This window comes from Merops nubicus, unplaced genomic scaffold, assembly GCF_000691845.1.
Source record: "Merops nubicus isolate BGI_N331 unplaced genomic scaffold, ASM69184v1 scaffold9529, whole genome shotgun sequence".
Classification (NCBI taxonomy): Eukaryota; Metazoa; Chordata; class Aves; order Coraciiformes; family Meropidae; genus Merops; species Merops nubicus.
Window position 1 is genome coordinate 3,314 of NW_008631633.1, and position 12,948 is coordinate 16,261.

The 12,948-nt window shown below is 38.5% G+C and overlaps 1 protein-coding gene across 1 annotated transcript; it reads left to right on the forward strand.

Annotated features, from left to right (window-relative positions):
* The first annotated feature begins 1,247 nt into the window (after positions 1-1,247).
* Positions 1,248-12,519, forward strand: GAS2L3 (growth arrest-specific 2 like 3). Its single transcript, XM_008947637.1, has 8 exons — positions 1,248-1,277; positions 2,213-2,381; positions 2,775-2,893; positions 4,309-4,450; positions 7,766-7,829; positions 8,956-9,094; positions 10,356-10,463; positions 11,116-12,519. The coding sequence occupies exons 1-8, from the start codon at positions 1,248-1,250 to the stop codon at positions 12,517-12,519; spliced, it is 2,175 nt and encodes a 724-aa protein (XP_008945885.1).
* Positions 12,520-12,948: the final 429 nt, after the last annotated feature.

The window sequence follows — 12,948 nt, forward strand, 5'->3', positions numbered from 1 at the left end:
TCTCTGATAAAGTTTGAGAAGTACTAGCAGTCCTAGCACAAGGAAGTGGCTTCAGCCCAAAAACTAACTGGTTGCTTGTTTGCTGATTGTAGAGGTAAGTTGTTTGAAATGCATGATTTGTGGTCCTATGTAGTGTGTGAGGTTCAAGGCAGTGGGAAGAAGAAATGGGGAGGATACAGCACTGTTCTTTCTGGGTAAGAGGAAGGGGGGGAATTGTGCAACAGATGGAGGAGTAGAAGAGAATGCCATCTGTGTATAAAGTGTAGGCGTCTGGGGCAGGAGAAGGAAGTTATTTATTTTTAAAGGAAAACAGATGAGTTAAAGCTGTCTGACAATTTCTGCAGTCTGGGTTCCAGCTTAATCAGTAAGATGAAGTTTTATCGTGGTGATCAAGTGGAGCAGCAAGAAATTGTTTCAAACTTCAGGACACAGATTGGTACATTCTGAGGCTGTAATGCCCTCCACTACCACCGGAGAATTATTCTGAGGTGTTCCTTCTGGTATGTGTGTATGCAGCTATCCTGGTAATACTGTGCATCTCTAAAATACTGTGGTGGCTTCAGGTGAGAAAGGGTTGATTTTAGATTGTCTATAAAACATCCCTTAAGGATTGTTTTGCCATGGAATCGTCTTGATAACCATATTGCTGTGATAGTTTGCATCATTCTGTTGAAAACGTTTATGCTAGCTGCCTGGAAAGTCAAAATCCCAACGGAAATTAATTAAAACATTCATTTCTCTCATGTATCTATGCAAGAAAAAAATCACATTCTTCAAAATTATTTCCTATCTTTAAGATTTTCATAATCTTCAAAGTACTTAATGTAAACTTAGAATTCATATATATGTATGCACAGGTATACAAGACACACTTGTGACAGCTTAGAAAGAAGGGGTGAACACCAACACTGATAAATCCAAGAATGAAATATTTATATTTCTCTTTGGCAAAGTAAATGCCTTAAAGCTCCTTAAATCATGCAAACCTTTGAGTATTAGTTGTGTATGAAGTTAGTTACTACTTGGTGCTGTAATAACTGCTGCATTATTTGAGGGTGCAGAACTGAAGTTGACTGAACACCAGATCAAAACCTTAGCTACTACCCTCCTTACTGGTCTGTTCCCCATTAGGCTTGTTCTTATTTTTGCGGAATAGTTAGGTAGGTTTTTCTTGGGATGTTCGGGAAAGCAGAAGGGATTGTATTAAAAATTCTCTTCTCTTTCCCCAGGGGGAGAAACTAATGTAAATGCAGGTGACCATGCAGAATGCAGTTCAGGTAAATGCCTTTTGTAATGTTTCAGTACTGTATAATACTTTTTTTTTTTTTAATGCAACAATCTACCCTGAAGCAGATGAGATGCTAGAATCACCAGAGTTATTTCTAGTTTAAGAAAGTTATATTTTTCACATTTTACAGATGGAGCAATGTGACAAGATAGATAAGTGTTATACCAGATAATCGATCCTTTCTCTTCATAAACACTAGTAGCTAACAAGGTTTTGAAATCAGAAATTGAGGTTATTTAAAAACTTGCTTGATGATTAAGGGTTCTCTTTTCTAGTTAATCACTTTATAAAATACATGTATTTTTATTTAACGCACGTACTTCCTGAACTGAAAAAATGAGTTAAGTATACCAGGACACTCTCTTCGGAAATTTTGTACATGAAATGTCAGTGTTTTCCTTGTCTTGAAATATGAAAGTACTTCTCAGTTTGAAAATATGCAATCCTTAAAAGAAATGTTAAGGATTCGTGTTAAAGAAGTGTGTGATGTTCTTGCATGGGGAATATGTTTCCTTTTTTAACATTGTCATTGTGATGATTTAAACACAAAATGCCTCTGAAATGTTTGAACAGAGGAATTGGTAGTCTACAGTAAATGAAATGATAAACTGCATATTTCACTACTTAAAATATGCTAAGGAAAAAAACCCAAACCACAAATTTTATGCATGCTTTCTTTAATATTCAGGAAAGTATGTAATTTTAAATTCAAAGTAGTCGAGAATGAATGTAATAGTACTTTTGATGTAGGAGTTACTAATAAGAGCTGCACTGTTTGTGATGACTGTTCTGTTGGTTTGGTGTATCTGTCTGAAGGGGAACGAACAATAATAGTTCTTCAGCATAATTCCGAACTGCAAGTTTTTGTCATCTGACTGCAAATACTAGGGCTTGCTGTCTTCTGTTTACTGAAATCTTCTGCAGGTGTGGTTTGGTGATGACCTTCCCTTAAGTCCCCGAAGTCCTCTGACTCCTAGACATGGGCCAGGTTTGGCAGATGTGTGCCTCTATGACCAATGGATATCTGTGCGGCATGAAGCAACTTTGGTGCCTATGCAAGAAGATCTGTCAATCTGGCTGTCTGGCTTGCTGGGTGAGGCTAAAAATAAAACGCTGTCTAATAAATTTCAAAGCACTTTCCAATACTGCAGTCAATGCTGACAGTTAGCATCTATAGTGCTATTAAAATCTGGTGTATTTGAGCCTTGAATGGGTAGGAGAATTATCTTAAGAATGCGTGCTTTGGTTTTGGATTTCATTAGCAGTCACGTCTTAGAGGTTATATGATTAATTGTTCTAATTTATGTTCCTGAATCTTGTTAGTCTATTTAAGGTCTAAGAAAGTGGATATTTTATTTTAATTTACTTACATACTTCTACTGATTTTCAGTCTTTCATACTGGAGTTCTGTTTGAGTTGCCTCTAAGTTCACATGAAACTTCTTTAACTTCTGTGGATTAACTCTAATATTGACTTTTTTTTTTAGGAATAGAAGTCAAAGCAGAACAACTGCTAGAAGAACTTGATAATGGAGTGCTACTCTGTCAATTGGTTGGTGTTCTTCAAAATACAATTAAAAAATGTTGTAGCTCAAATAATTTAAGGGTGAGTCATACTGTCTTTTTTTAATACATATATAAATTCTTCAATTCTAAGTGGTAGTAAAAGGAAAGCAGGCGAATAATGCATCCCAAAGTAGCATTATGTGTGCTGAGTATCCAGAAACTGATTAACAGTGTGGCTTTATAGATGGATGAACTAGCGTCATGAAACAAATTACATATTTGCTTTTTTAAATCAAATCCTAAGGTTCTTACTAGGGTTTTAGTTTGGTTTCAGTAGAAGCCTTGCCAGAGGAATATGTAGCCCAGGTGTGGAGTTTGTTCCCCTGGCATCAGTGTGTGCTGGTAGCAAGATATCTGCTGGCACTTGGTGGTATTATTTATTCCAGAAACTGGTGGCTGAACTCCAGTAAGCCATGAAAAATATCCAAACTGAGTTGCACCTGGAGATGGGCTTCAGCATTTTTCTTAAGAACCATGACTATGTTGAAACATGAGCCTTCAGCAACATTCAGTTTGTTTGTACAATGAAAATACTGATGTGTCGCTTTGGACTATAAATCATGTAACACTGGTGCAGGTAGTTTATGTTCAATGTCCAGGCACCCTGTATAGCTACAGCAATACTTGGATTTGTCAATTAGTAGGTGACTAGCTAATGTGCCCTGATTGGTAATGTTTTCCTTGGGGGCCAGAAGCACTGTTCTGCCATAACCAGACCATTGGTTTTGTTTACCTTTTACTGTTTATCTAGTAAAACATTCATTTTAAATAATGGTATTTGCCAGTAGGTAATGTTACTAATATTAGAATTATTGTTAACTGGGGCAAACAAGACAGCAATCTTAGGATGCCAAATAGTGTTCATACAAGAGCCATATGAATGCTGCAAATCTTTCAGGTTGTGGAGGACAAGATGCACAACTTGTGTATCTTTGAACTGCTTTTTTCATTTTGAAGATAACAGTTAAAAACAATAAGTACCCAACTGCTTTAAAGAAAACTGCCCCTTGCTTCCTTTTGATTCCCTCTGCTTTCTAGAGCAGGCTCTAAAATGTTGAAATCTGGCAGCTAAGTATAATTTAGTTGATTTGGGGTTCTCTAGCTGTGCTTATTCTGCTGTAGTGAATGGAGCTTGGGAAGGGGCAATCATTACCCAGACCTGTGAAACCAGCAATAAAACAACTGCCCCAGCATGTGGGGAAATCTGGAAGCTTTGGGAGAGGCTGCAGAGCTAAGGATCATTCATTCAGTGACTGTTCGCAAAGATAAGGTGGAATGCCTTCTACATTAGTATAGCTTTTTTAGAAGAGTAAGTGATGAGTCAAACATAAAATAGCTACTAAGCACTGTTTCTGTACTCTGAATTTAGGGTTTATTTTCCTTTGCAAATATACTTTGAAATCGGTTGGCAATGTTGATGTACACAATGTACTTTTTGTCTTCTTCCTTTGCCAGAATTTTCCTATGAGAAAAGTTCCATGTAAGAAGGATGCACCATCAGGATCTTTTTTTGCCAGAGATAATACAGCCAACTTTCTTAACTGGTGTAGGGCCATTGGAGTTGATGAGACTTATCTCTTTGAATCTGAAGGTTTAGGTAAATATCTTTTTATAAGACTTGCTTTGATCTGTATGTGGATAACCAGATGGTCAGGGAGATCTCTAGTGTATGGTCTTTTGAAGCATTTATCATGACCGCCTGTCTTGTGCAAGCTGTTAATGCTTTTATTTTATGGTAGCATTCAAGTAAAAGCCTTGAAAAATCTGTTCAGTAAGTGCTCTAAACTTGTATGATGCTTTTCCAAACTTCTAAAAGTTGCTGTGTGGGATGAAGTGGGGAGTGATAGCTGTGCAGCAAACTCATGTTTTCCTTCAGTAAAAAGGCCCGCTGAGAAAAAGAAGAGAAAACTGGTTTTGCTTTCCCTGTGTGGGAAGACCACAGGGCCATGGAGTCAACTCACAATAAGATCCTTTATTTGGTATTAGAGCTCCATTCTTGTTGCAGAAAACCCTTGGAATAATGCATTCGTGGCTGCTAAGTTTGATAATTACATGGAGGCATTGTGCCTGAAGTGGCAATGGTCTGTTGGTAATTAATATTTACTTCAGGACCTACTTGACATGGCACTAAATCATTTGTATTTTCCCATTTAATAAGATAGTTATAAATATTGCCAAATGTATGTATGCCTGCCCCAGTGCACAGTCTGTCCCTTATAACAAACAGATTCTAAACTGATACTTCCAGATGGAATAAATTCTTTTGACTGCTAATTAAGAGGAACTGTGCTTTCATCCCATGGTAAATAGTGAAATGTTCTGCCAGCTATTTTATCAGTAAAAGTTAATTAATGCAAACATTCCTGTGGCAAGTGAAATATTGTTTCTTGGTTTTGTTATTTTTTCCCTTTGTTTTTTTACCTTTTGTTTTCAGAAATCAGATGAATTTGTCACAATATTTACTCGATTTTTCTTTAAGTTTTTGTCATGTAATGCTATTTAAATGGGAGACACTGCTTTCATTACACTGCTTTTCTTTCAAGCTCTCCTCCTGGCTAGTTGGACTGCTCATGCCTTCTCTACTTGATAAGTCATCTTTTAAACTAGTTGAGAAAACATCCTCATTTGCATCTGTCTCATCCTCATTTAACTACTGGGCATATCTTTTTTCAGTGCCATAAAATATAGATGAGTGTGAGAACTGAGATATCAGGAAATTAATTTTTTTTTTCACTTGTTTGCATTAATTACATTGCTTAAATGTCTTGGTTCCTGTAAGTGGATGGGTAACTAGAACCTGTTTAGCCTCCCTGAGATAAGCAGACAAGATTTCTTAATGCTGTGGCTTTCACTTAGAGCCAAGAAGTGTTTTGAAGTCTGATTGTAGCTCTTGACACAAGCTTGCATTATGGCATAAATTTCTTCTGTGAGCTTTTTTGGCAGTTGAAATCAGCAGACTTGCAGCTTCCTTGATGAAACATTCTTTCCACTGATGTTCTCTGTCAAACTTTCAAACCATTCTTTGTGAATTAAGTAGAGGAAGGGCAATCTGACAGTTGCCTTTTTTTCCATCAGTTACATATGGTGATATCTCCTGAAAAGTGTCTACTTTGTTCTAGATTTGCCCTTCAATAACCAGATCTTTTAAAAAGTAGACTTGCAGACTGGAGTAGATGATGTAAGAACGTCTGACTTGATACTTGGCTTATAGTTTAGAAAACACTTCAGTCTTATTTAAAGCAAAGTTGTTTTAAATATCAAATTGGACAGCAGAAAGATGCTAGATTTCATCTTTAAACATAGAGCTGGCTCATTAGTTTTTTTTCTTCAGCATGAATTTCCAGTTTCTACTGAATATTGTCGCTGCATGGTGTGAAGAAAATCAGACTTGTTCATATAAATGTTACACCATATTAAAATTGGATCTAAGTTTTTTTTTTTCCCCCTTTCTTATGCTTGATGGTAGTGGGGGAAAGAACAGTGCCATGTGTGATTGAGGGAGTTTTTCCTAGTCTTTGATTCGGCATTATTCCTAGTTGGCTAAGAAAACAGGCATGGTTTGTTTCCTAAAGCATTCATACAACTGTTCTTAGAATATGTTGAAGCCATCTCAATTTTGAAGGTCCTGTCTACAGGACGAAGTAGTTACTTGTACATTACATTTTTAAACTACTTTTTCTCTGTTCATGGCCTTGTTTCTTTTTCCTTTGTCTTGCACACCTAAAGATGGAAGTTTGAAGAAATGAAAACCAACATTGTTTTCTTTCTGCCTCTTCCATTCTTCAGTGCAGCAGTAGAAATAAATGAATATTTTTCATTTCAAAGTTGTCAAGAAAACCCAGAAGACTTGCCACGGACACCATGTGGCTGTCACTTCACTCTTCATCTAGTTCTTCAGCTTTCCTGATGGTCACATAGTGTGCCTATAGAGCCAAGTGCATGCAGCTGCTAGAGCTGCTCTGTTCGAGAGGAGCAAAGCAGCTTTTGCACTGGGCACTAGCTGGGTTAATGTGGGCACGGTCTTCAAGAAGCACAAAGCCTAGTGCAGAACTCTGCAGCTCACATCTGAAATAATGTTGTTCCTTCTGTGTGGTCGCAGACAATACCTGATGTTCAAATCTCAGTGTTTGTCTCTTTAACTGATCTCATTCTCAGTTGCTCCTTACTGTCAGGGGTTTTGACAATCCTTTTCAGGTACAGCCTGACAAAGATACTAAATTCTGAAGAGAAACCTCTGGATGGAAGGGTCAGGAGGTGGGGGCCAGTAGAGAGGGGTGAAATGAGGGTATAGCATGGGGTAGGGGAGCTGCCACTGGCGAAGTGGAAATGGGTGAATCTGCCGTATGGACGGACCCTGCTGGCACCCAGAACTCTTAAAGTGATAAGAAAAAAGGTCTGTTGCTTACTGAAATTGTTACAATCATTTGGATGACTCTTTCGCAGCCAAGTGCTTGAATCATTGGTTGCATAGCAATCCCTTGTCAGCTAGGACCTTTGCAGTATATTCTCCTATGGTTGTTCACCTGTAGAGGGTGCATGCCTGCCTGTGTCTGTATGCATGAACAGATAAGAGTGCATTTACCTATTTGCAGTTGCTAAATGCGTTTCATCTTTAAGACTGCAATAATGTATTTAGGATAGGGAAGGGAAAGCTCTCTTTCTTTCCAGTTTCTTTTTAGGAGGTAGAAAAGAGCTTGGACTCAGGAGTGCCAGGATGGGTTTAAACACTTTTATGGAATAGAAAATTAGAGTTAAAAAGCATATAGTGCTTTATCCATGATAATGTAGCTTGTCTCTGGGTAGGATGATGGCAAAGTTATAGGCACCTGTTCCATATCTTTTGTTCCCTATACCTATTTGTACAGGCTTTCCCACAGTAAATACAAATTTCTTTTTTTTTTTTTCTTTTTAGTTTTGCATAAAGATCCAAGGCAAGTGTATCTTTGTCTTTTGGAAATTGGGCGCATTGTATCCAGGTATGTGGTCTGCACATGCTTCTAACAGATTGAAGAAAACATTCTATTAAGTAAAAGCTAACACAAAGTTAAGGTAATCTGTGGTGATTAAATATAGAATCATAGAATCATCATGGCTGGAAAGGACCTCTAGGATCATCAAGTCCAACCTTCACCCCACCATCTCCCTAAACACTAGACCATAGCCTCAAGTGCTATATCTCCTCAGTTTTTGAACACCTCCAGGGATGGTGACTCCACCACCTCCCTGGGCAGCACCTTCCACTGTCTAACCACTCTCTCAGTGAATAAATTCTTCCTAATATCCAATTGAAAACACCCCTGGCACAATTTGAGGCCATTTCCTCTTGTCCTATCATCAATAATTTGGGAGAAGAGACCAACACCAGCCTCGCTTAGAACCTTGTTTTAGGTAGTTGTAGAGAGCAATAAGGTCTCCTCTCAGTTTTCTCTAGACCAAACAACCTTAGTTCTCTCAGCCAGTCCTCATAAGGCATGTTTTTCAGCCCTCCCACCAGCCTTGTTGCCCTTCTCTGGACCTGCTTCATGTCCCTCATATAGTGCAAAAGTAATGAGCAGCTTTTCTAGGATCATCATACAATATGAATATCTCTTTCAAATATTTATCAGACTCTTTTCACAGAGAGTTTCTGATCCATACTGCTTTTTATAGCTGAATGTTTAAATGCTTCATTCTGCTCATAGATAGGTGTAGGTCTTAGAAGAACTCACTGAACATTTAATCCAGCTTTAAGGTCCTGATTTTTAAAGCTTTTTGGCAGGTATCTCATTGTCTAAATTTAGACTTAACTTATTGCTATTGCAGATCTGGAATCCTTAACATAGTTTACCTACATTGGATGTGACCCAAGTCATGTAGTTTTGACAGTATTTTAATGCTTTCCCTGGGAGTTCCAAGACTACCTTAGGGAAGGCTTCTACTAGAAACTTGGAGCTGCTCCTTCTCTTTGGATTATCAAGGCAGTTTTAGTGCCTTTTTCTTTTTTAAACCTCTGATTTACTGCTATTCTCTGCCAGTCAAACCACTCAGAATTTTCTGTTTGTCATAAGTTTCTTTTTGTTTTCTTGAGTAGATTAGCAGTTAAACTCTACTTTTGTATTTGAGGTATGGAGTTGAACCTCCTGTACTTGTAAAACTAGAGAAGGAAATTGAGTTAGAAGAAACGCTGCTGCTGACCTCTGGACCACCATCACCTATTAGCACACCAAAGTCATGTTCTCACCATGGGGAGCTACATGAGGCAGTGAGTACTTATTTATTTTGATACGGGCTTTAAATCAAACTCTTAAGTTTAGTACTCTTATGATCTGCTGTAATGATCATGATAATGATTATTATCAGTAAATAATTTATCAGTAAACATAGGCTGCTTTTCATCTAATATTTGTGAGACTCCTTAATTAGAAAACAGAAGGGTATGGACCTCTTTTGAACAACTTTTTTTTTTAAAAAATATAAGCAAAATGCTGTCCTGTATGTTTTGGAGTTAGTGCCTCAGTACATATAACTTTCCAATCCCCCCACACCTCGTTGCTTCTTTGAGTATGAGAAATACTCTCATTCGGTTTTTCTGGTGTGTGCATTCCATGACTAACGTATGCTTCTCTTTGATTGGATGTTTTCAGAAAACTTCATCAAATGGTGAAGTAGACTTTGAGGAAACTTTTTTGAAAGACTTTAAATAAAGCCTCTGTCGCTGTACCAATTGTACAAATAATTTCTTTTTTTTTGCATAGATATTAACCTCCCTCTTGTGAGTTGTCCTGAAAAGAATGATGAACAGCTTTTCTATTTAGATTAAAAATACATGTTGTGACTTCAAAATTAATTTCTTTTAGAGGTCCTCTGTGTTGTAACATAAAACTTCTGCTTCTTTTGGAATATAAGAGATGAGATCCTCACACTTTCTGAACTCTCACCATCTTTCCTGCTTTGCAATAGTCTTGACCTTCCAATTTGTTGAGTTTCTAAGTGGCTTTAAGAGACAAACCTTCTCTAACCCTGGACTTATTTTGGGCCTACCTTTCTCCTTTTTTTTTTTTTTTTCAGTGGTTTCCTTCTTAGGTGTCACAGAAGATTAACTTATAAAAGCCTTCCAAAATGTTAAGGAGAATACTGAAGTAGCCCTGGGTCAGGTGTAGCAATATATTTGGTCACAGGAGAGGCTCAAGCACTTGTTTCAATTTCTAGAGCTCATAACAGTGTCCTTGCAAGGTTGTGGTTGGAATTAAAAGTGAGAGTAGAAATAACATTGAAGAAGTAATGAAATTTGTATTGGAACAACTTGAAATACTTGGACATACAGTTTGTTCTTTTAATCTTTGATTCTACATTTCAAAAGTCTGTGTAACTGAGATTTTCTTTTGAAGGAATAGAATTCTAGTGTTTTTATAGAATATAGGATGAAGATATCAGTATTTTTTATTCTTTTAAATATCTCAATAAACCAGTAAACATGTGCTTCTGTCAAAATACTAACAAATGCTTTAAATTTTAATAACTAGGTTAAACATATAGCAGAAGATCCTCCCTGCAGTTGTTCCCATCGATTTTCAATTGAATACTTATCAGAGGGACGTTATAGACTGGGAGATAAAATACTCTTCATACGAGTAAGTAGTTTCTCAGTTTTCCAATTTATATTCATCATGAAGAGAGAAATGCTTTTAGGTGGAATGCCTAATTTTTATTGTTTTAGAATTATGGAATGATTTAGGTTGGCATATTGTGTCATCCTGATCCCCTATTCAAGGTAGGTGTAGCTACTTAGATCTTACAACTATTGATTTTACAACCACACTAAACTTTGGTAAGTTAATGCTTTTCTTTGGTGATTCTAAAATTTCAGTAGCAGCTTGCAAATAAATACGGATAATGCTATAGAATATCAGTAATCTGTTGTTGAAAATCCAGACGCTTGAGGTTTATAATTTGGATAGTTGAGCACCCTTTTCAGCAGGCGTAAGAGCCTGTGCTATGAGAACATCTATAATTTGAACAAAACCTGTATACAAAACTTTAACCATTCTGTCAACATCTTTATTTAGTATAGATGACTGTTTCTGCAGGAGAAACTAATAAAGGAATTGGGAAGCATAAACCTTACTTATCACATAATTTCTGGGGTTTTTTTAAATGTTTGTAAGAAAGGAGGCCCTATTTTTAGTCAGTTTCAACAGATGTTAATGTAAGATGAAGACATGATGCTGCATAAAACAAGACACATTCCTTTTGTTCTTCTCCTGCTCCCACCTCCATTCTCAGATGCTACACGGCAAGCATGTGATGGTGCGTGTTGGTGGAGGCTGGGACACTCTTCAAGGTTTTCTGCTTAAATATGATCCGTGCCGAGTGCTTCAATTTGCAACGCTGGAGCAAAAAATCCTGGCGTTTCAGAAAGGGGTCACCAGTGACAGTGTCCCAAACTCCTCAGCTAGAATTCAAGAGCCTCCTCTTATGAATCCAATGTCAGCTGTCAATATATTTCAAAAGCAGGCATCAAAACCTCCTACTCCTGTTTCAGCTCTCAGGGCCAGTGCTAAGAAGGCTTTATCTAAACGTCCTCAGTCTCCTGCCCTGGCATCACCAAAAGTGCCAGCAACTCCATCCTCCACAGCCAAGTCATTGACAGTCAGGTCCAAATTACAAGGGTCTTCAGCGACAGGTGTGCAGTCTCCTTTTAAACCATCAGCTGGCACCTCAAAGAAACTGGAGTCTCCTGCACACAACTCGCCAGCCTCTGCTCTTTCACAGCCTGTAAACAAAAGCTCTTCATCTGCAGGAACAAGAATGGCTCTCGTTCACTCTGAAACCTTGCGCAAACGTATTCGGTCCCCGGATTCTCCCAAGGTGAAATTTACCCTGCCTCAGGGCAGCCCAGCACTAGCGCTGCATCCTGCCCTCTCGTCCTCTGGAAGGCAGCCATCTCGCTTGCCTGGGACAGCTGAAACTATGCATTCAAAACAGAAGCATGTCCCAGCTAAATGCAAACCTGCATCTGTCACTAAAACCAAAGGGAGTTCAGTTGCTCGGAGGGCTGCTCAGCTGCCTGTTACAAATCTGCGTGCTGGTGCCAAGATTGCACATTCTCAGCAGCTCCTTGCAAAACCACCTGAAAATGCTGCTCAGACCTCAGGAACTGGGTCTTGGCATCCTCAGAAAGCTCCACAAACAGCCTCTGACCTGGTAAGGAATCTGAAAAATGTTTCAGTCCTGAAACACTCAGCTTCTTCACCTTCCCTTGCGGTTGGCCAAGCATCAAAGTCACAACCTACACTAGTATCTACAAGCAAAAATGTATCCTCAGCTGTCAATAAGCAGCCAAATGTCAATAAGCAGCCAAATGTCAGTAAGCCCCCTCGAGTTGGACCCAGTTCGTCCAAACCTCTGGAGCGCACTCCCTTATCTGTTGTACGGCTTCCTCAAACTTCAGCCAAAGTGACAGTGACCAAAAAGCCAGCACAGCCTTCCACAAAAGGTCAGCCTTCAACCAAAACCTTGCAAGCAAATGAAAGCCTGGCCCCAGCAGCCAAGAAGCCTCTCTCTAAGGGAAAATCAGCAACAGCATGTAACAAAGGAATGCCTGGTGCATCAGATGGTCCTCTTCTGAAGAGCAGGCAAGATGATCACTACTTTGTTATGACAGGGAGTAAAAAACCCAGAAAGTAAATTTATTTGTTACTTTCTGTGGAAGTCTTCACTTTGTTCAAATGGATCTCTTGTATCTGTTACACTGAGGATGAGGAAAAAAGTTAAATAACACTACATTTACTTTGTAATATTAGGTATAACCTATGTTTTGCTACAAAAGTAAGAACTGTAGAAAGTTCTTCTGGAGTTTAGAACCTTCTATTTGTACATATTTAGAAGTGAGCTTGCTTGCTGTGTAGCACCATGGAATAGACAATATCCCTGTTTGCTGCAAGGAAGGTGGGAAAGTGAAACTAGGGCTGCTGCTTCTACTGCTGCTCATTTTCAAGGGAGTGAAGCTTACCTGGTGAAGCTCGCCCAGGAAGTGCTGCTTCAACCCAGGGCAGAACTTGAGTTTTTCTGGTGGTTTTGGCACATCTTCATCAAGGCTCGTGGCAAACAATGGAG

Bases quoted from the DNA above. Each gene is read 5' to 3' on its own strand.
- GAS2L3 (XM_008947637.1), top strand. From the start codon at position 1,248: ATGCAGGTGACCATGCAGAATGCAGTTCAG. The intron at 1,278-2,212 runs GTAAATGCCTTT...AATCTTCTGCAG, and splicing joins CCATGCAGAATGCAGTTCAG to GTGTGGTTTGGTGATGACCT. The intron at 9,095-10,355 runs GTGAGTACTTAT...TTTAATAACTAG, and splicing joins ATGGGGAGCTACATGAGGCA to GTTAAACATATAGCAGAAGA.